The 22825-nt window shown below is 36.4% G+C and overlaps 1 protein-coding gene across 1 annotated transcript in view; it reads right to left on the reverse strand.

Moving 5' to 3' along the window:
* The window catches only part of LOC117416941 (multiple epidermal growth factor-like domains protein 6), an 82459-nt gene that overhangs the window by 16626 nt on the left and 43008 nt on the right, over window positions 1–22825 (reverse strand). Inside the window, exons 5-23 of the mRNA XM_034028449.3 lie at window positions 16816–16938; window positions 13364–13486; window positions 10980–11105; window positions 10341–10463; window positions 10035–10157; window positions 9519–9656; window positions 8756–8878; window positions 8347–8469; window positions 7509–7691; window positions 7124–7255; window positions 4919–5047; window positions 4425–4553; window positions 4187–4321; window positions 3927–4061; window positions 2928–3053; window positions 2454–2585; window positions 2138–2266; window positions 1798–1929; window positions 906–1034 (exon numbers count right to left, since the gene is read on the reverse strand). Coding sequence (XP_033884340.3) covers window positions 906–1034; window positions 1798–1929; window positions 2138–2266; window positions 2454–2585; window positions 2928–3053; window positions 3927–4061; window positions 4187–4321; window positions 4425–4553; window positions 4919–5047; window positions 7124–7255; window positions 7509–7691; window positions 8347–8469; window positions 8756–8878; window positions 9519–9656; window positions 10035–10157; window positions 10341–10463; window positions 10980–11105; window positions 13364–13486; window positions 16816–16938 — 2493 coding nt within the window. The remainder of the gene's footprint in view (window positions 1–905; window positions 1035–1797; window positions 1930–2137; window positions 2267–2453; window positions 2586–2927; window positions 3054–3926; window positions 4062–4186; window positions 4322–4424; window positions 4554–4918; window positions 5048–7123; window positions 7256–7508; window positions 7692–8346; window positions 8470–8755; window positions 8879–9518; window positions 9657–10034; window positions 10158–10340; window positions 10464–10979; window positions 11106–13363; window positions 13487–16815; window positions 16939–22825) is intronic.

Here is a 22825-nt window from a genome sequence, read left to right on the forward strand (position 1 = left end):
TCTTTACCCTATTTTAAAACACAAAGGTTCCTCTGAAAACTATGACCGTAACTTTACACACTTTATTACTATAAAATGAGGGTTAGTATAACGACATCTTCGAGTTTGTTATAAACCAGTGCGGTGCTTTAAAAATACTTATATTGCAAATTTTGTATAATGTATTTTAAGAATAAGAACGATGTTGACAAAACTATCGCTATCTCGTTGTAAATGTTTTTTTTTTTTGTTTTTTTTCTCATTCACGATGCTATTTGCGACAGAGAACGTTTAATGTTGGCACAGCTTTGCCCCTGATTTTTATAGAAGACTGAGCTGTCTAGGATTAGACCCCATTACATTTTATTGCTGAACCAAACATTTTGTGTGGAAGTGCACTTCCTACGTGTGTCCAGAAGGGGGCACTCTATGTTTACTTCTCGCCATTGTTGTTATCATTAGCTTTGACTCCAGGTAGTCAAACTGTCTGTCTCTTAGCATTGATATGTAAATATAGAAGTCTGGCTTAAGTGGTTATTATTTGTTTATTTAGCAGACACCTTTATCCAAGGCGACTTACAGAGACTAGGGTGTGTGAACTATGCATCAGCTGCAGAGTCACTTACAACTACGTCTCGCCAGAAAGACAGAGCACAAATGACTTGCTCAGGGTCACACAATGAGTCAGTGGCTGAGGTAGGATTTAAACCGGGGACCTCCTGGTTACAAGCCCTTTCCTTTAACCACTGGACCACACAGCCTCCATATATATATATATATATATATATATATATATATATATATATATATAGGATGTTTAACAAAAAATATAGAATGAACATTAAGCTAAATAAATATTTTCATTGATATAACACTGTAGTAGGGCACCACTGTATTCGCATACTGCATATAACCCAGTGACTTACGTCTTTCACAGAAAGTCCCAGTCCACCCAGCTGAACAGTTACAGGCTCCACTGACGTGATCACAGGTGGCTTCATTCTCACACTGACAGCTGAACTTGCAGGCAAGACCATAGGTGCTCCCAGGACACTCTGCAAAGCAAGCCAATCCCACAATATTAGCATACTGGGATAACGTTCACATAGTCATGTTTCCTGAACTTCAGAAATAGTGCTAAATTGAATACAAAGCTTAGGGTTTGTAAGTTCCACAGCGCAGATAGGGCCTTGATTATGATGTTTATGCTGCATTGCTGTACTGGCCGAGAGAAGAGACTTACCATCACTGAACCAACAAGTACTTATCCTGTTATAATAGCACCTGGTGTTCTAGGAAGCTGTTAAGCTGTTACGAGCCTAGGGATATGCAAGTGCAAAGGAAAACGGCACTCTGTGCTTCAAAAATGACCAATAGTGTTTCACAAAATATATCATGTTGTGCATTCTTTTCATGTCAGCCTTATTGCCAAAAAAATATTACTTACAATACTTTGTGGAAAAAAAGACTATAAATTGAACAGTCATCCCTTCATGTTTTTATTACCAGAATGAGTTTAGGAAAAAACTACCTGAGTATGCCTGAAGAGGGCATTCTCTCCTTGTAAAAATAAAGACATTCAAACAGATTAGCTGAAGCCTTGATGGCGTCACTACTACTACTATTATTATTATTATTATTATTATTATTATTATTATTATTATTATTATTTACAAAAGGTGTTTTTTAAGATCGTACCTCTAATTAGAGTAGCTTTTTTTGCTATTTTTCAAGCAATGATGTTTATATTAAGCCTTGGTTTTTACACTATTAAATTTGCTAATATAAACATAAAACATTAAAGGCATTGATACTCACTTTGCTCACAGCGTTTTCCAGTGTAGCCTGCTTCACACAGACAAAGTCCAGTCACAGGGTCACAGCTCCCATCACTGTTATCACACTCACACTTATTAGCACACAGTCTGCCCCAGCGACCGGCATCACAGGCTGAAACCAAAAAAACAATGCACTTAGACCTAATCAATAGGTTAGCTACCTTACAAGATACCTGCACTGTATGTGCAAGTTTCAAAACGTGAAAGTTTTTGTTAGTAGTTAAAATGTGTTAGTATTCTTAAACTGAGATCTGTATGGCACAAACTCTATATAATTTTCCTGTGAAGTAAACAGAAATGGTTGTTTCAGTTAAACTCACCCCTTGTACAGTGATGGCCAGTCCACCCAGGTGGGCACGCACACTCCCCAGTCACATGGTCACACTGGGCTTTGTTGTTACAGTTACAGAGAAGCAGGCAGCCCTGCCCGTAGTACCCGCTGGGGCAAGCTGATGAGAAGGAAAGCATCAAAATGCTATCAGTGTGGGTACTTTCTAAGTCCCACTTTTGTGAAACTGAGAAAACAAACACATGCTGTTATTGTAATACAGCAATAGTGAATCATTTCTTATTCTCAGTAACCTATATAACTTTTAATACAATTTAGTAAAAAACAAACTGTTGATTTTCACTTACCTTTTTCACAGGACTTTCCAGCAAACCCCAGGGGACAGTCACAGTTGCCAGTCTCTTTGTTACAAATGGCTCGATTTGCACACATCCCACATGCGAACTGACAGTTTATACCCCACAGGCCTTCAGGGCAGTCTGAGGAAAGAAGAGAATGAATTGTAACCATGTTTATCCTGGGCAGCAGTTCAACGTTCTTAGCAATTTTTCATGTACAAGGATTCAACATGACCATCCACGGCTGGTTCTAGTTAAACCCTTTTAGAAAAGCGCACCTTGACATTTTCTAAATTGAATTATGAAGTTTGTCCTCCCACTGCCACATCCTCCCATGTAGGAACGGAGGTAAATCTGCCACAAGTGGTGTCACAGTGGCCTGTTTCTGTTGATCTTTTTGGTTATGGAAGGAGTCTTTCAAACTCCTGTTTACTATGGTGTATTATCTTGTCTAAGTTGTGCCTTAAGGAGATTTGTATTCACCTTTCTCACAGGCTGGGCCAGTTCTACCGGCAGGACACATGCACTGACCAGTCCGGGAGTCACAGGGTGCCCCTCCACAGTCACAAGTCTGGAGGCAGTTAGCACCAAACTTCCCAGGGCTGCAAGCTGAGTAAATAAATAATAGCATTAAAACACGAAAGGTACAAAGCGATATGTTACAGGGTAATATGGTTGTGATGTCACAGAGTACATCTCACATGTATAAATAAGAAACATTATTACTATTATTATGTTATTGAATTCTTTTTCTGGTAAAAAAACAAAAAAAACAAAAACACTGAAATACACAAATGGCTATTGACAAGCATGCAGAAAAAAGATTCAGAAAGAAATGACATGGAAGATAACTTTATTTAGAAAACACTATACAGTAACGATTTAACACAAAATCTGAGTTATTTTACAGTTTACTCACCAATAATATATATATATATATATATATATATATATATATATATATATATATATATATATATATATTGCTTTGAAAGCAAAGTACCAGTCCAAAAAAACAATTTCTGGTCAAAACATTAAGATGAAATAATTGTATTATTGGAAAAACAGAACTATAAAACTGTATTAAATATTTCAAGCTCTTCCAAGTCTCTAAAGCCTATGTTCCACTGGCTAAACCAGCAGCCAAAAATATGATTTAAATGGTGCCTGCAGGCATATACAGTAGGATAGTAAACTGTGTAGGAATTACTATTTTGTATTGCAGAGATCGATTTTAAGCTTTGCAATGTATTGTCACCATATAATGCTCTGCATATTGGTTAATTATGAAAACAGTCTGTATACTTCAATAATAAATAGCCAATGGATCACGATTCTTGTACCCATGTACTTCATGGTATTTTTATCACATGTACAATTTGTTGCAGGAATTCTGTATTACTTCTTGTTTAAAGCTGAAGAATGGATATGTCTTTTTGGTGCAAGTTACCCTATTCATTTGAACATGCCCAGTACACTTACAAAGCTGGCATCTCTCTCCATGGAACCCTGGGGAACACTGGCGCTTGCACTCTCCAGTCTGATGGTCACAGGACACACCGAAGGCACAGTTACACTTCAGCTTACAGCCAGCTCCATGGAACCCTGGTCCACACTCTACAGAACCGAAATGTTACCAGCATTAGAGATAAATCTCACATTAAGCTTCATATCATCACAAAGAAAAAAGTGCTTCAAATAATCTTTAGGGAAACTGTGCTCTATCATGATGAAGAACGCACCTTTTTGACACCTGTCGCCATGGTAACCAGACTTGCAAATGCAGGTGCCATTTTTAGCATCACATTCCAGAGAGTTTTCTTCTTCGCACTTGCATTCTTCAGAGCACCCAGCTCCGAAGACCCATTTTGGACAGGCTGTAGCACAATAACAATAGAAATGAAGGAATATAAAATATAAATTATCTTCACTGGAGTCCAGTATAGATTTAACAGGCAAAACACAACTTTCAGTACTTACTTAAATGACAGAAGCGCCCATAAAGGCCTGGGTCGCACAGACACGCTCCGTACAGTCTGTGACAATAGCCGTTGTTTGGGCAGTTACATTTTCTGTCGCAGCTCTTCCCAAAGAATCCCTTAGGGCAACCTAAGATAATTCAAACATAATAATAATTTAACAAAACCAAATAAATATTAAAATAACTGCTGAATTGAAACATTTTGTGTCAGGGTGAACAATACCCTAAAAATATTGAACTTTACAGTAATTGATTTCTGAAGGCAACTGAAATTCTTTAAACATATTTTTTTTTCCAGTTAACAAATTACAGTACATGTATTTCTCAACGATGTTATTATTGCATGACAGTAATGATGCTACACAAACCGTTTCTGAGGGTGTCTGCTGAATAAATTAACGACATTGAAATACAGTGCTTTGACACTCGATGCCCATGGAACATCACCCTAGCCTTAAGCCATGGAGTTTTAATGAGTAAGGGAAACTCATACCATCTTCACAGAACTGCCCATTAATTCCAGGTGGACAGTGGCATCTCCCTGTCACCGGGTCACAGGTGCCTCCATTCTGACACTCACAGATACTGTTGCATTCCTCCCCAAAAGTTCCCTGAGGACATGCTAGTGAAAACAAGATTAAAAGAAAACAAGAATATTATACAGAACTATCCTCACATATCTATATCGATGTTGTGGCTTCAAATATCAGCACAATAATAACTACCAAATATATTTCCCTGAGGTACATATGTGATGTCAAAATGAATTTTTAAAAAAAGCAGAACCATGCTATTTTCTTATGAAAATGTAACAACATGTTTTAGATGCAGGTTGTGAAACAGTACATTTCTGTTTGAACACTTGAAAAAATATTTTTACACCTTTTATTTTAATTAAATCCCACTGAGCAAAAAAAAATGTGCCAAATTTTACTTTTGTCCTCATCTGATATTTTTCTATTTTGTAAAAAAAAGCCGAACAGAAGCTAAGCAGTCTATCACATTGAACTGTATATTTATTTAGGCTCCTTGACAACCATGTGTTAATTTATTTTCAAAATTTACATTACTCTTTCTTCTCATTTCATTCATTATTTGACCACAGTTATTCAGACATGAAACCCAAACCGGAGCAGCATGTAACCAGCATTGATTAAGGTCATGTGGGTATTTTCAAAATTACAAGATTGACACTAGTTTATATTACTCAGAACTCACTTATTTGTCTTTTTGAACAAAAAGCTCTTTGGTTTTAAGCACAAGAGTGTTTGTCATCTGTTCCTACCTTTTTTCTTCTTTTTTTCACATCTGACTTTGTTCTCCCCCTGTGATGAACCCTAAAGGCGTGATGGTTTTGATTGTGTGAGAGGTTAAAAGGATCGTTGACTATGGCTTTGGCACAACCCTTTAAAGAAATGCTAAATCATTTGATCCCCTTTTCTTCATTTGAAGATCTTTTCTGGTGCAGTATTTTATACTTTGCACAGATATGTCAAAGACAACACTATAGAGGAAAAAATGTTTCTCCTGGTAAATGAATGTATAAGCTGTGGTTCAAACTCAGACAAGTGACGCTCCAAAGGATTCTAAGCACAATAAATAGGGGGCCAGTAATGTTAATCGAAAGTAACTAGTGAGAGGAAAGGCACTCCTTTACGTCTGTGGCTTAGAGACCAAGATACTTAGGTCTTATATTTAATACTATCCCACGTCCCCTTTTCTCTGTTTTTCCCGAACATCTCTCATTTTTAATTAAATAATATAGACTGTGCTTGTCCAGTTTATTGTTATTCAAGTAACATACAACTTTCTACTGTATTTCCTTAAGAGGCTCTTTGTGAGTTCAAAGATACAGAACATCCATTACTATCACAGTTAAAAAGTTATTATATATATGCTGTGCAAAAGTCTTAGATATGTTGCATTTCTCTACTCTGATGCATTATGAGCATCAACAATTTACTCAAAGCCTCCACTAGTGTATTCTACTATTATAACAACTTTGACTTGCACAAAGATGGAAAAACATTGAGTGAAATAGCTTGCATCACTTGATTTTCAAGGTGTGGTATCCGAAGCACAATCAACAAGTACAGAGAAACATCACCTGTAATTGACAAACCCAGGACTGGAAGACCCAAAAAGCTGTTTAACAAGGTTGAGCAATACTTGAAGATAATATCCTTAAGGACTAGAAAGACGACAAGCGTTGCATTGACAACAGAACTGACAGAAGGCACAGGTGTCGTTGTCCATCCATCAATAGTCCAAAGCACCTTTGATCATTGTTCCATAGTCCAATTTCTGTGTTCTTGTGCATATTTTAGCCTTTTGGTCTTGTTCCCTTTCTTAACAGAGGTTTTCTTACTGCAACACACACATCCTTTAAGTCCTGATTTCAAGAGTGACCTTATATACATATATATAGGAAAATGACACTGTCTTTAAACAACCACTACTCCTCACTCCTGTTATGATAAATTGTGCATTTTTATGTGATAAACTTGTTTGGTTATAAATGATGTTGTTCTAAAGCAAATATTTGTTTAAAGCTTGCTCATAAAGGTCAAATCAAATCATTGTCAAAGTACTACCTCTCTCCATGGAAACCAAGCACTTAAGGTCACTGTGGGCAGCAGATAAATCATAATAACTGTGCAGAGAATTATATCAGCAGCACTCTTAGTGAAGAACTCACTTTCATTGCAGACAATTCCAGACCATCCTGCTGGGCAGTCACATCCATCCCTGTCAGGATTACACACGCCACCATTCTCACAGTCTTCACAGCACAAACTGCAGTCGTTCCCAAAGGTGTTATCCAGACAGACTGAAACACAAAAAGCACTTTTATTAAACTCTTTTTTTCCATCAGACTACTGATTATTGTCTGTTATGATCTAGAGGTTTGCAATCTACTCTTCAACTGAGTTCCCATTTCCACAAAAAAAGTATACCTTTTCATATACCTTTTTACACAACACTGATGAAGGCTTTAGTAGACAATGTTTATTTCTCATTTAGCATACCACATGCAATATGAATTGGCTGACAGAAAGCACAAGGCTTGCCTAGGCACTTACTAATTTTGTGCAGGAGAGTGTGTTCCCCTCTGATATCTTCCTCATACTCTTCCTCCTCATAGGCAGATTGTAGAGCGGCGGTGTAGTGAAGGAGCTGCGGGGGTCTTCGGAACAGTAGGTCAGGAAGCCGGACCACCTCCAATTCCTCTTCCTCTTCATACAGGCCATCATCGTCATACAGAGCTGGAGACAGACCCCAATCAGAATAGCAAACCAGCCACCATCTTCACATGCAGAAATGATCAAGGAACATCAATTTAAAGCTACATATCCATTTTATTTTATTTTTTTTGTGTCTTTCATCCCTCCCTTACCATTTTACGATGTTTGTAAATGGTTCTACTTTTTCGTTGCTCTAATACTGAGGTTTCTGTTCAATCATTTTTCTGTTACTGTCTTCCATCTGGTCTGGCAGCAAATGTTTTGCCATGTATTGGTTTTTGAGAAATCATGTGACATTGTGACCTTTGAACGGTTCACTCCACTGGCTTCTATACTTTATCATGAACAGGTGGAGTCAACAGAGTTCAAAGGTCACAATGTGAAGGGAAGGATTCAATTCACATGGCTCTGTATGGTCATGGTATTTGATGACCCCATTTCCTCTCAAGGTCTAAAATATGCAACAATTTGGTGAATCAGTCCAACACGCTCATTTAGACTCCAAATACCATATTGCAGGTCTCATACATCTCTACACAATTGCACTGACTCAAAAGAGTATAGTTCCTCTGTGTCTGTTGAGGAACTTGGCACAGTAACTAGTATTTTTCCACTGTACACGATGTATGATCCCTCCCCTAAAGAAACACATGTGCATACAGTGAGAAGTACTTACGAATGCATGTCTTTCTGTCAAAATCCAGTCTAAACCCTTCTTGACAGGAGCATTCGAATGATCCCAGCATGTTGACACATTCATGATTACAGTCAGCATTGTCAGCCAAACATTCATCCACATCTGTAAGCAAAAGAAGAGGTTTCGATACCATATCAGAAGACCTAAGGAGATCAGCAAATTAGGATTTCACATTCACACTTTAGCATATCACATTCCCTTTAAGAAAAAAATACATGAACATGGATAGGTGGTTTATGAAATCCTGGCTGATAGATCAGTGCTGTAAAATGCTAAAATGCTAAAATGTAAAATTCATCTGTGGCTTACCCCAATGTGGCACATGCTGAAACTCTGATTATGATGAATAACATCCAAGCATGCGTCTGTCACCAGAACTCCCCCTTACCGTCACAGCCACAGCCGTCAGTGTTCAGTCTGAAGCCAGCTTTACAGCTGCATTCATAGCCTCCTGGGTAATTATTACAGAACTGACTGCAGCAGGCCTCTCCTGATTCACACTCATCAGTGTCTGGGGGACAAAAATAAACAGATGCTGATGACAAGGGCTTGAATATCACCCTTTACTAGACAAGTGCTTGTTTAACTGAACAGCCCCTCTAATTAAACAGTCATTTGTGTACGTACTGCAATATAGCAACTGTAATAAATCAAAATCTGAACTAAGAAGTGTTTTAATATTAAGGTCCTACAGGAATTCCCAGTGTCTACATACATGAGAATATTATATATATATATATATATATATATATATATATATATATATATATATATATATATATATAGGGAATTAGAACTACTTTCATGTCACGATTCACAAAAGTCCATGACTGGACTCATCACATTACCTAAATAATACATAAGCATGACGTGTAGATTGCCCATTACTTGGGTTACTTTGAATAGGATATTACAAAATAAATGTTTACATTTTACACAGAAACCTGAGACTTGTTGCAATTAACCAGGGAACATCAAATAAAAATAAATAAATACACATTTGGTTTATTACATTTTGTTTTGTTCTTCACTGCACAATATTCAGAGCAAAAGCAAACATCCTCAAGATCCAGCCAATGACAAGATGATGCAATTTATATGTTAAAGTGTTGTATGTTGAACAGTGCTGCTCCTATACATTATACTATTACCTATGCAATTCTTCCTCTCCACATCTATGTGGTAACCTTGGTTACATGAACAGAGAGGCCCACTGGTAGTATGTTCACAATGATGAGAGCAGCCTCCATTGTTGTTTTCACAGCTATTTACAATCTCCATTTCAATACCTGCAGGGGGAAAACACTGTTAGCAGTTGTTTAATCCAAGATCTATTTCCTCAGCTCAGACATTCAGTGTAACACATACCTTATGGGAACTAACAGCGACACAGTGGTGTCTTTAGAGGGCAATGTATCTACATCCTGATTAGCTACCCATTCTGAAGACTAACTCTATACAATAGAGATTCACATTCAGTCTGTTCAGCTGCTATGATACCACATTAGAAATAGAAGAATTCCTATAATCATAACATCTTTGAAATCTCTGTACACTTTGAGGTAGCAACAATTTAGTTAAAAACTATCAAAAGATAACAGATTTACTGCAGCTATTTTATATCTTACTTTATATTGATTTGATATTACTTATGATTTGAGACTTACGGTAGCACTGTTTCCCATCAGCACCCAGCTCAAATCCTGGGTTACAGACACAGGTAAAGGATCCCAGCATGTTGACACAGCGATGAGCACACATGGCAATCCCTGAACTGCACTCATCAATGTCTGAAATGACAATAATTGCAAATAGAAAATGGGGAAAAAGCACTTACGAATATTCAAATATTCAAACTGTTCTATTCAGCAACAATCTCTGTGCGCCTCTCCTGGTTCAAGGTATGTTTAACAAGCTATGTGAATCTGAAGTACTGTAATCGTGTCTAGCAGTTTCCTTATTCAGCCTCTTACCTTCACAACCTTTACCATCAGCAGACAGGTGGTACCCAGGCCTGCAGTCACATTCCGCTAACCCATCTTCACTTGTACAGATGTGAGCACAGCCTCCGTTCCTGTCCATGCACGGGTCTCTCACTATAGATTGTAAAACCAAAATACACATCAATAAACCTAACCCCAAAAACACATGATTGAACTGACCTCTGTACATCAACAAGTGACAGTGAGATTGTAATTGATTGTCAGAAAAGACCTTCGGTAAAAATGTAGGCACATCATTGTTACTGCAAATTATCATAAGAAAGAAAAACACACATGGAATCTAACTGCACAACACCTGTATGGTGCTACACATATTCTGGTAACACTTGACAATTGCAATCAACACAAGCAACTGCCAATATTTGTCATTTGGGTATGAAGCATGTTGTTGCATTGTAACTACACAACCGCATGTGTAATTGATGTGTTATTACAATGTAAGATTCTTATTAACCATAAATACAGTATCTCCTGAGGTTGCAAGTTTGCAGTTCATAGTTGAATGTTCCTTGGTCATCTGTAATAAGGCGCCTACTGTACTTCTGCATGTCGTATCTTTAAATGTGTATTAATATATGTAATATATGTTGTGAAAAATAAAATACTTACATTCACAGTGTTTGCCATCTCTTTTTAACTGGTAGTTTGGACGGCACTGGCACTTGTAATGATCTTCAGTAATATCTACACACTCATGCTCACAACCACCATTGTTCATAGAGCAAGAGTTCACAGCTAGTTGAAGGGGGAGGAAGAAAATAAACAGTAAGAACATACTGCCATGAAGAAGAATTGAGTGCCTTCCTATAATTTTCACAACTGGGTTTTCCCAATTCATAAGGTACAACATTGGAAACGTCCTGAAATCACTTTATGTACTGTTATGAATATAAATTTTACCATGTGTAATGTTTATGGACAAGGTGAATATAGTTCCTCTTGCAATGTTATTTGTATCTTTAAAATTGCAAAGGTATGCAGCTAGTAAAAAATGACAAATCCCCACAGGCACAGGTTTTGTTCTTCAGGGTATCACACAGAGCCAGAGCAAACCGGTTTCTTTCAGCTTTGCTTCTGAGTCCTGTTCACCTCATTCATCTTGCAGCCATGTCTAGGCATTATCCACTGCAGCTGGAACTCTATGGGACTTCTTTGCTTGCATGCCAAGCCCAGCTCCATCACACTCAAAACACTTTGAAGATTATTGTGATAGCAGAGATCCATATGTAAGGGATGCAGACAAAAAAGTAGTTTAATTGACCAAAATTATTCGCATAGTGAGTCTACTGACCTTAAACAATTTCAGTCCTTAAAGCTGGAACATACACTTCAAAGCATAACCACTGCTGGGAATCACAAAGGCAAATACTTAAGCGTTCAAAATGCAGCTTTGCAAATTACAGGACTGATTTGTACAGCAGTTTGTGTTGTATTTGTATTATTGCCTTGGTTTATTTCACTGTATTACAAAATCAAAGATGGTCATAAAAAGTCGGTAGAAAAAAAAACGTTTTTAAAAGCATTTTTTTGCTTCTGTTTTTCTGTTTTTCTGTTTTTGTTCCTGAACGTGTTTTTTTAGTCATTGTCTGACCTTGCCTTCTCAGTGCTACCAACGAAACAAGATGGAAAATGTGGATTTAAACGTTGAGATACTGTAACTTTTCTCCTGTAAGTCTGTTTTGGTTTTTGGTTTGTCAGTATTCGGGTTCTGTTGGCATGTCATGCCTGCCAGTAAATATTAACACATGCCAATCACTTTTATTAGCATTTTATTCCACCAGCACTGCCCAATTGCAAGTATTGGTGGAATAAAATGCTAATAAAAGGGAGGCAATTCCGCATTTGTATTTAATGTATTAAAGAAAAAGCACAGCCAAACATGTTGAAGCTAGCTAATACACACTACAAATGAACCTCCTTATATGAAGGACCTGTCTGTGCTACCAGGCTGTCAAATGTTTTTTTCATTTATATGTCAATCCACAGATCTAGGCTCAAATGCAGCTGTAATAAAACATGTATAGCCTATCACAGTTATAAAATGGCACCCAATAATATGAACATTCTATAACATTTTAAAAGTCTTCAAAAGGACGTCACTATGTCCCGAGCTAATGTCCTTTCCATCCATGTTAACCGAGTTGATTTATTTAAGTGCTGATATAGGGAGTCAGGTCCAGGACTACAGGGTCCCCTAAAGAAAGAACTGATAACAGCTGAACCACAAAGAAGGGGAAGGGGTTCCATAAATTGATGAGCTCAACAGACTGCTGGAGTTAGTAACCTGGATTTACTGTTTTTTTCCATTTTATTACTTCTGTCAATTGAAGTAAAATGGTTCAAAAACTAAATTCAGATTTTAACATTTAGAAAAGCTATCTTAATACTTCAAGCAGACTTGGCAGCTTTTGTCATTTATCTCTGACAATCATTTAAAAAAGTGTTGCTATATAAAATAGCTACTAAAGTTCAACAGCTCTTGGGACACAAAGGGGGTAATTCAAGCAGCATTTGGCAATGTGAACACTTCCATATTTATTAGGAAAACTTTGTGATGAAGGCTCAAATAGGCTACAAAGGTGACACTTCACCCCAAACATGACTTAAATTATAGAACAGTCTTTGTTATTTGTTAACAGTTCCTTATTTAAGACAGCATTGTCATATGTGCGGTTTTGGATAAGACTGAGTAAGAACAGATTGTAATTTGTTTAAAGTAGGGGTGGAGGGTATTACTGATACACATAGATATCAAGTAACATTATAATAGATTTTAAGTAGTCTATATATTTTAGTGAATTTTTTCATTCAATAATGGTTAGTAAAGTTTTTTTTTTATTCTGCATTGACAGTTAAGAATATTTGGTTTGTTGTCAACCACCTGCCTTAGTGGAGTGGTTTCAAGGGAACTACTTGTCAACATATTCCAGCTGTAATTTGGCACATGCTTTCACAAGGTTTCAGAATAGCAAATCAGCCCAACATTGACTTACTGATACAAGTGCGCCCATCAGTGTGCAGCCTGTATCCTGCACCACATTCACAGGAGAAGGATCCTTGAGTGTTCACGCAGGTCTGTTGGCAGCCTCCATTCACAACAGCACACTCATCGTCATCTGGAAGGGAAATGAAGCTTGTTTACTGTGATTGTCAATGTGCTGTGACAGCCTCTACTTATGTACTTCACTGGAAAATGCCAAATGCATATTCTTTTTTTTTTTTCATAAACTTCCAAGAAAAGTACATAGAAGTTTATAATTTGTTTTTGGTTGATGATTACCATGCCAGGATTTAATTTTGAACACAATTTTAAGGCGTCACATTTTAAAATGAGGCATCAAATTGAAATGAATTCTAATTGAATTGCTGTTTTGCATTACCGAACAACAGAAGCACATGTGATTGTGATAGTGGTGGTTTTAGACATACAATTAGTTTGGATAAACCACTAATTTACAAAAAAAAAAAAAAAAAGCCATACTTTTCTGTCTTAAAAGAGTCCCCTTAAGCTAGCAATGTGAAGACGCCATGGAAAAACAGCAAAGGCAATGATAAATTAAAGTGCATAGAAGCCCTACAGCTCTATTAACAGACTTTAAATGCTCTCTGATGGTCACTCACAAAAGATCCAACAGTCTTGTGAAACTAAGAAAAGGAAGACAGAAACCACAGTGTACTGTCCTGTATATCAGTACCATTCCTAGATTAGTCTCTGGAGAGCAGAGGCACTTTTAGAGATGGATGTTCCTCAAAGGATGATGAAATTGCACATATACTAAACAAATCTACCATGCCTGTTTTCCTAACGCATCCTTCATCTCCTGACTTGTTGCTACCTCAGCACCAATTGATCTTACAAAATGTAATCATAACCTGCAACCTACAGGCCCTTGAGAATATACCAAGCAATTAGCATAGTAGTGTACAGTACTGCATAGGGGTAAAAAGACAGCACTTCAAAGTTAGAAGAATTTTGAGAAAAAGAATTATGCATACTGTATTTGAAATGTGTTCAAAGCATGTCTTCAGTTTGATGTCACTGTTCCCAGACAGCTGCCAAAAATCTTGACCAACATTCCTAATGTCATGATAACAGATGACATAACAAGAGTACAATTCTTGCTATCTCGACTGAGCCATACTTTGCTTTGCTAGGGTATTTTATCCCCATTTTTAGACATATTTCTCTTTACTCTCTTTCATGAAAATGACAGCTGAGGAGTTAAATCAGCATGGCATCTTGGCCACTAAGGTCATTGATTCCAATCTTCTAAAGCCTGACAATGTATAGTACAGAGTGGGCTGGGAGAATAACTTGCTATGGAAAATAAGCATGCTGCTTATTCTAGGATGAACCTGTAAAGTGTGGTACAGCTTGTAGATCTCATGCTGACTGCGGAAGGGAAGAAATAATTCAATGCGGCATTCCAAAATTAATCAAGAGACATAGGGATCTATTTCATTAATATGGGTGGTAGATCAAAATACAGAGATTGTTTAAACTGGGAACCCTCCCTGGAGTTTAAACTATTTCACAGACATACATCAAATGCTAGATTCTGTAAGCAAAGGCCTATTGGATCCTCATAGGCCTTTTGGATCGCAAGTTGCTTAGTCTAGTTTTTCTTTAACTTTAAGATTAATTAAGCCACTCCATATGTGTGCATGTGTTCTGTATGAAGCGATGTTAAAAGTTGTCCACTGTTGGTTGCCAAGGCATCCATCTCTTCACTTCTAACTTGATTAAAACATGTATCTTGGAACACTCAAATTATCATTAATATTATTCAGAAGAACAAAAAAAAAACACTTTCTGTACATAAATTATGAAATGGTGATTCTTTTCCATAGTTGTCCACAGAGGAGGTATTTAAACACACTATTTTTACCATTGTGCTTATAGGTTTTCCAGTATTTCAAAACCATATTTATTCTGTCCAGAATCTGTGTGTAGGTTTAATATTTTTCCAAATAGGAGTATTTATTTCTTTTGAGGAGGGAAGGGTTTTTACATTACATAGATTGGGTATGTGCCATTCTCTGTCCCCTAACCTAATTTCCATTAAGCATCTCTATTATGATGCACAAAAGAAGATTTTCCACTTTCCTTTCAAATATGCCAGTTAAGAGACATGCAAAATGACAATTTATTAAGAGTAAAAGTAATATGTTTGCAGATTGTGATTATAGTAATTCCTTATCATTACAGAATGGTGTTCCCATGAACAGAGTAACTTAACCATCTTAACTTCATATAAAATATAACTTTTCAGTGTCTTCGTTAATATATTCCACAGAATTGTGTAACTATTTTAACCTTTGTCTGGGAAGTAACACACATGTCTGTGGTTGATTGTATACCGATATAAGATTAAGATGATTTTTGGTTAGTCCACGTCATGTAAATGTATGTGTAAAAATGATGAATAATGAGGGGAAGACAATAATAATACAAATAATAATACTACTAATAATACTACTACTACGACTACTAATAATGAGTTATTTAGCAGAAGCTTTTATCCAAAGTGACTTACAAACTAGGGGGTGAACTATAAATCTGTTGCTGCAATACAATAGGACCTCGGTTTTACATCTCATCCGAAAGGATGTGTCCTGGGACATTCATTCTTTTACAAATGGATACCTTTCTTCAGCACACAGAGCATATACAATACGTGGTTATTACATTATCCTACGACACAACAGAGGTAAGAGGTCATAGCCAGCAGTATCAGGAAACATGGCATAGCTCTGAAGTCTAACCGATCCCTAAGGGTCAGCTGGCTCGAATTTCTAAGGTAATAAGTATTGCTGCATTTGTTAAATACAAAAATGCTTTTGTTGTAGACATTAATTGCTTAATATGCCCGGAGTAGGTTTCATAGATGAAAGCATGTCAGAAAAAAGACAAAAAGCTTCATGGAATCTAACTGACAGACTGATAATATGTTTATTCAGCTTTGGAGAAAATGACCTCCTAGTTAGAATGCACTGTTTGGTACGCACCTGTTGAATTTGGTTGTGTATTGAGGGTGTTGGATACATTGTCCTTCTCAGGCACCTTGGGGAGATCTGAACATTGTTTTGACATTTCTAAGGTTTTGATGCTGAACTTTGAGCTTCTTTCACAAGGCACTATAAGATATATTAGTGGAATGATACCGATTTGGCAAAGCATAAGTTCACTTTCTCATTCATATGAAAAGTTTATATTTATCTACTGTGAGTAGAGCGGTTTAAACAATGTCTATATTTAGATCTACCATCGTTTATATGAATTAAATAGCCCCTATGTGTTTTTATTACTTTAGGAATGCTGGATTGAATACATTTAAACTCTCTTTGTAAATGACTAAATTTTAGTCTTTTCTTGATTTGTTTTGAAGATATATTGGCCAACCACTGCAAACCTGCAAAACAATGACTTCTGAAAATGACTTACCCTCACATGACTGCCCATCCTCCCCGAGTTGCTGGCCTGAAGGGCACTTGCAGTAATAGCTCCCAATGGTGTTGCAGCACTGGTCCTGACAGCCCCCATTGTCAGTGGTACATTCATTAACGTCTGCAATGGGAAAGATTACGGTTAAAAATTAGGTAGTATTATATTTACTACCTGCAGGACTTTTTTTACATCTGTAATCTGTGACCTGCTTTAGGTATGGCTGTGGTTCATACAGTATTGAATTGGCATTGAACCAAAATAAAATAGATTTATAAATCAATGCTTTAAATTTCATGTAATATACTTCCTGAAGGTATGTTACTAAATACATTAAGGTGACATAACATGTATTTATTTAGCAGTTGCACAGTATATTTACAGTGTTAATACAATACACATTTATTTTTAGATCGCACCCTTCATACCATGGCATCCCAGGCATATCTATATCTATATATATATCTATATATATCTATATATATCTATATATATATATATATATATATATATATATATATATATATATATATATATATATATATATATATATATATATATGTGCACTCCAGTTACTGTACAACCAATTATATAAAAGCACATTTAAAAACGTATGCCTTCAATTTTTCAATTTAGAATCCAATGTTTCAACCTGCCTAATGGTAACCGGAATAGCGTTCCACAACCGAGCCGCACATGTACTTGAAATTAAGCATTCAGACATTTCATGAATGTGGATGAATTAAACGATCTGATAGGAATATGCTGTATGCTGATGGAAGGTACTTATTGGCAAAGACCTCCCGGTGTTTCTGTGTCAAAAGGCACCACTAATTACCACCCATAACTGCAGACCTACTTTGTGCCATGAACCATAATTAGCTGACTAATTTATGTCATTGTTAATGGGGCTTAAGAGGGAGCCACTGAACTGGAAGGCAAGCTGTAAAATAGCCCACTTGGTTATATTGCACAGGGCAGCACCAGACACAACAAGGGTCAATAGATAACCTGTATGAAAGCAACTATTACCTTGTGCTAATGAGGGGTGTAGCTATAAATGAATCGATTTAATATCATACTCCTGCTCCCTGTTCCATTTCACAGTTGTCTTTTCCCTCATGGCTGAACTGGCAAGACTGTGAGAGTTCTACATCAATGCCTGACTGTCATCTTTATTTTTTGTATTCTTCTAAATGGTTTAGTAAAACTGGATTCATGGGGCTGGGCAGGGCTGCGGTGAAATTGGTTTGGTGGTCTCAATTAATTAATCCACATTACAGTTTTCTATAGGTTTCTACCTCTGTGGACTGGTAACACAGAACATCAGCAGCAGTTACCTCTTCCATTATGAACATCAACCCACACAATTGTCTACATACCTCAATCTGTACTTGGTTCTATGCCAGCTATATTCTTATTTATATATATATATATATATATATATATATATATATATATATATATATATATATATATATATATATATATATATATATATATATATATATATTCTCCACATTTATTAAGACTCTTGTTGAAATGTTTTTCAAAGAATTTCTCTTGTTCTCTATGGTAACATAAAATATTGGATATTATTACTCATTCTGATAGATAATTCATTTAATAAGCAACAGCAATGAGCATTACTGTCTCTTATTGCCCAGATGTGAGTGATTAGAATTTGTTTTTATTTTATAATTACCAATGGAAAATAATTTGTATAATGAGATTAAGCATAGAGACTGGCCAGCATCATGGTTGTGATACAAATTGCAATTACCGAGGATATACATGAATCTGAAGCAAAAATGTAACCTCACCTGTGCATTGATGAGACAGTACCTTTGCATGTCTGAATGTAAGTGTTGCACAAACATTGTGAATTACCCTTGCTAGACCCCTCCTTTTCAGCTGCTTTTGGACCACTGCAATAGTCATTATATTATTAAGGGCTCATGTAAACAGCATCACTAACTATGACTTTCCATTACAACTGTTTTCAAAATGACCCATTGGCAGAATGAATATAATATAAAGATCCAATAAACTGTAATGGGCTCAGTCACATTCATGCAATTAGGGGCAACTATTGCACTACTGGTGTAATTAACAGGATTTTGCCAGACTGACGCTACATTTACAGGCTCAGAAGTCAAAGCTCTCAATATTTCCAGGCTGGCTATTTTCAGAGTGAGGTTTTATGATGGGTTTTCCTAATGATTAAGTGAGCCAATCCAGAATCACAACCTTGAACTATCCTGTCTGGTTTCAACAACAATCATTACTGTCTCTCTTCAAGAAAATCTCCATGGGCATTCATAGGAAATTATCTGCTGCTGGCTATATCAGCCCCGACAGGCTCGCAAAAGATAATGAGTGGAGTTAAAACGTTCAAATAAAGTTTCTATTACCTACTTCTTCACAAAATGAAGTATGCATGTGAAGTTAAGGTAAATGAAAAGCTTTGGTGAAGTCATTACAGGATGTTAAAGATATTCCAACTCCTTTACTAGCTTTTACCAGATACTACAACAGGATCTATAAAAGAAGCTAATGACATAAAAAATGAATGTTTAGTTAATGCTGTAGTCTATAATCTATTTGAATGGCATTCCAAGCAAAGCAATTAACTGGTCTAGGTATACTAATGACAGTAATTTAGAAGTAAGTTAGTACTTTGCTTCACAAGTACAGTGTTTGAATTCTTTTGTTTTGTTCTGTGTGAATGTTAAAGGAGACCTTTTTTTTCTTAACCCTTTATCAATATGGCGACCAATTGCTAATTTACTAAAAGGGATTATCAAAGGATCCTCTTGTTAACAGCTATGCACAACTACACTACTGTATTGGTTGTAATTAAGCAGCATTGATTCCTGACACAATGGTCAATAAAAATATACGCTTCCCACTTCCCTGACTGAATATATTGAAAACAGCGTCAGTTAATGATTTAAACAGTTGTGGCTTTTCAATCCAGTCAACAAGTTGTACTTGCTTTGCCCCCTGTATCTCACCCTGTACTTTAAGACAGTAATGAGAAAAACACATGTTGCATAAAAAGGTAATGAGACTAAATTTACATTTCCCTTGTTTTTTCAATCATTATTATTATTATTATTATTATTATTATTATTATTATTATTATTATTACATTTATGAAACAAGAAAAAAAATCTTGGCTTTAAAAAATTTAAATTCAAAGGAAAAATCTCAAACAGGAGAAAACAACATTGTTGGTTCTCCTCCCATAGAATCTTAGTACCTTAAGGAATAGTTCAAAATGCACATCAGGAGCAACTTGTGGTTTGCTGTCTGTTGATTTCCTGTAAAACTGACAGATGGAAGAGAGAGGCCAGCCAAGAGAATAAGAAAAGGCACACAGCCAACAGATTCCATTACCACAGTGGAGAAGCCAGTCTCTCTGGCATTCACAATATTCACAAGTCTATCTGGCATTCACAATATTATTTACAGAAGCTGTTAAAACTGTTTGAAATCTAATGGTTTAACAGGATTTAAGAAAAACACCAAGCTATAAGTCAAAACCTAAACATTTTAGTTGTATAGCTCTACAGTAATTGATCAGAAGGGAAAGCAAATAATTAAACATATGTTTGAAAGTGATTCAATATTCAAATTGAATGAATAGTACATTGAAATTTGCTGATAGATACATTTTCATAAATATTAACTTTATCCCTTACTAAGCATTTCTTACTCTCCCACTACTTTTTATCCTTCTGAAATCTCTCTCTCTCTCTCTCTCTCTCTCTCTCTCTCTCTCTCTCTCTCTCTCTCGATAGTAATATTGTTGGTAAAGGAATAGTTTTTTAGGTGTTATTTTCATATCACAATCTTATTCTTCTGAAGTGAAAATAAAATTTTAAAAAATCATGCTGCTGCATTGTACACATTGGTGTACAATGCAAATGAAAGATTATTTTTAATTGAAACTAAATGATTTTAGGCTTTTTTTATTTTATTTGAATTATTATTATTTTTAACTTGGTCTACTAAGTAGCCTTGATAATTAACACACAATAGATCATGGTCCTACACAGATGCTCGGAATGAGTTTGAGGGGTTAGTGGCACATGCGTGCAGTCTATTGCTCCCAACATGCTGGGAAAACCAGAAATGTCAAAGAAATTTGTTTTCAAGTCTTATAAGTACACCCTGACTTTAGTGAAAATTAGGTACTTAGGTGTTCGCCTCAAACATGCATTGAACACAACTGGCAATGCACGAGAAAAAGCAGACTGGGAAATGCCAGCAACAATTGCGACTGTTTAAAACGTGCTTTCAAAAGTTCTTAACAAATTGATGCAATTGTAAGTGTCGCAATTGTCGGCAGCTTTAGTACATCTCATTATAATATCTGTGAACCCTCATTTGCACTATCTCCGCCCCCTTTTTGTGAATTTATGCAGGAATGCCCATAATTACATATTCATCTAAGGTTGAACCGCAAAGAAAAACTGCTGCCGCAAAGCATTCCTTAAAAAGTTGCTAACAGCATTGCGCTTGTTTAGTACATTTCACCCAAGACTTCCGACTCGTTTACAACTGGTTTGCGACTATTGCGACATGTGCAACACTTTAGTACATCTTCCCCTAAATTTCTTCTTTCACGAATGAACAAAAGCCTATTTCCTCAGACATTTCCCGGGGAGAGCACAGAATGCAGTTAAAGCCAAGGCATGTTGCTCTGTAAACAGATCTTCAACGAAGCACAAAAGATTCCATCACAATTCTCATCAATAGAGCTAGCTGAAAGCAGAAGGGGAAATGGCTTACAGACATCTAGTCTCCCAATCAGACTTTAAAGCTGTCTCCACATTTAATACCCCAAGAAACTCTTCCCCTTAAGGAGATCCTTCAAGGTTGTCATTCCAGGGCCAAATACTAGATTGTATCTGCATACACAAGAAAGAAATATTATTGAAATACACTAACTGAGGACTGGCACTGACTATTAAGTGCAACGATTAAGAATTATCTGAAGCACCTAAGTTCAACATACTGTTATCAACCACCATCATAAACCGAAGGAAGGTTATGTTACAAACATCATTGCAGCTTATTATACATGTCAGGCCAATAAAGTGTGGTGTTTTTTTCCACTGTCTTTAGAAACAGGAACTGAGGGATTTTCACTTATCTTTTTCTTGATCCAAACAGATGCCAGTCACATTAAATAACGTTTTGTGAAGTGTAAAATAAATACCTTGTGGCAAATAAAACAAATGCAAGACACAGAACTTTGGGTAGGAAACAAATAGTAAAAGCAGACTTATGTTAGCTGAGATGGCAGCTTGCTATAGAAGAAAGGTGTTACTGTACTTTTCCACAAGTATCACTCACCCTGCATATAAACTTTAACACACATTTAATATGCAATTTTTCCAATCTATGTAAATGAAATGTCCACACATAAATGTTCTGCAAAATGTCTACAGTAAAAAAAAGCTGATACACTTATATTGTAATAAATACTTTATGGCTCATGACATGTAAAAAGGCACATGCTAAGTATGCATTAAGGTGTGCTTGCACACCCGCTGCCATTCAGTCCTGGGCCACTCTCAGGAAGAGACTGCCAATAGTGAGTTGTGTAGGGGTTTTGTGATGTGCATGTGGGGGCCAAGTTGCGCACCAGAATTGTTTCACTTGTGAACTGGATTGACATGGATTCAAACCCAAAAGCTATGAAAGGCCATGAATTAGCATTTCATCAGAAACTTGATGGGTAATCCAGATTCTGATTGGCTAAGTACATTGTGCTTAAGAACGGCCTCGCCACGTTTCATCAAAGATGGATAAACAGAGCTACAGATATATGAAAAAAATGTAAATAGGACCGAATACACAAATTCAAATATTCTCAAAGAAACCCTTACCAAAATTCATAGAAATTGGGTAGTTGTTTAGACATATAGAAAAGAGAATCACTGGGTACTGTAGAATTAAACATGATACATTTATATTGATGTCATGTTTTACTAGC

Source organism: Acipenser ruthenus, chromosome 12 (assembly GCF_902713425.1).
Source record: "Acipenser ruthenus chromosome 12, fAciRut3.2 maternal haplotype, whole genome shotgun sequence".
In the NCBI taxonomy this organism is placed as follows: domain Eukaryota; kingdom Metazoa; phylum Chordata; class Actinopteri; order Acipenseriformes; family Acipenseridae; genus Acipenser; species Acipenser ruthenus.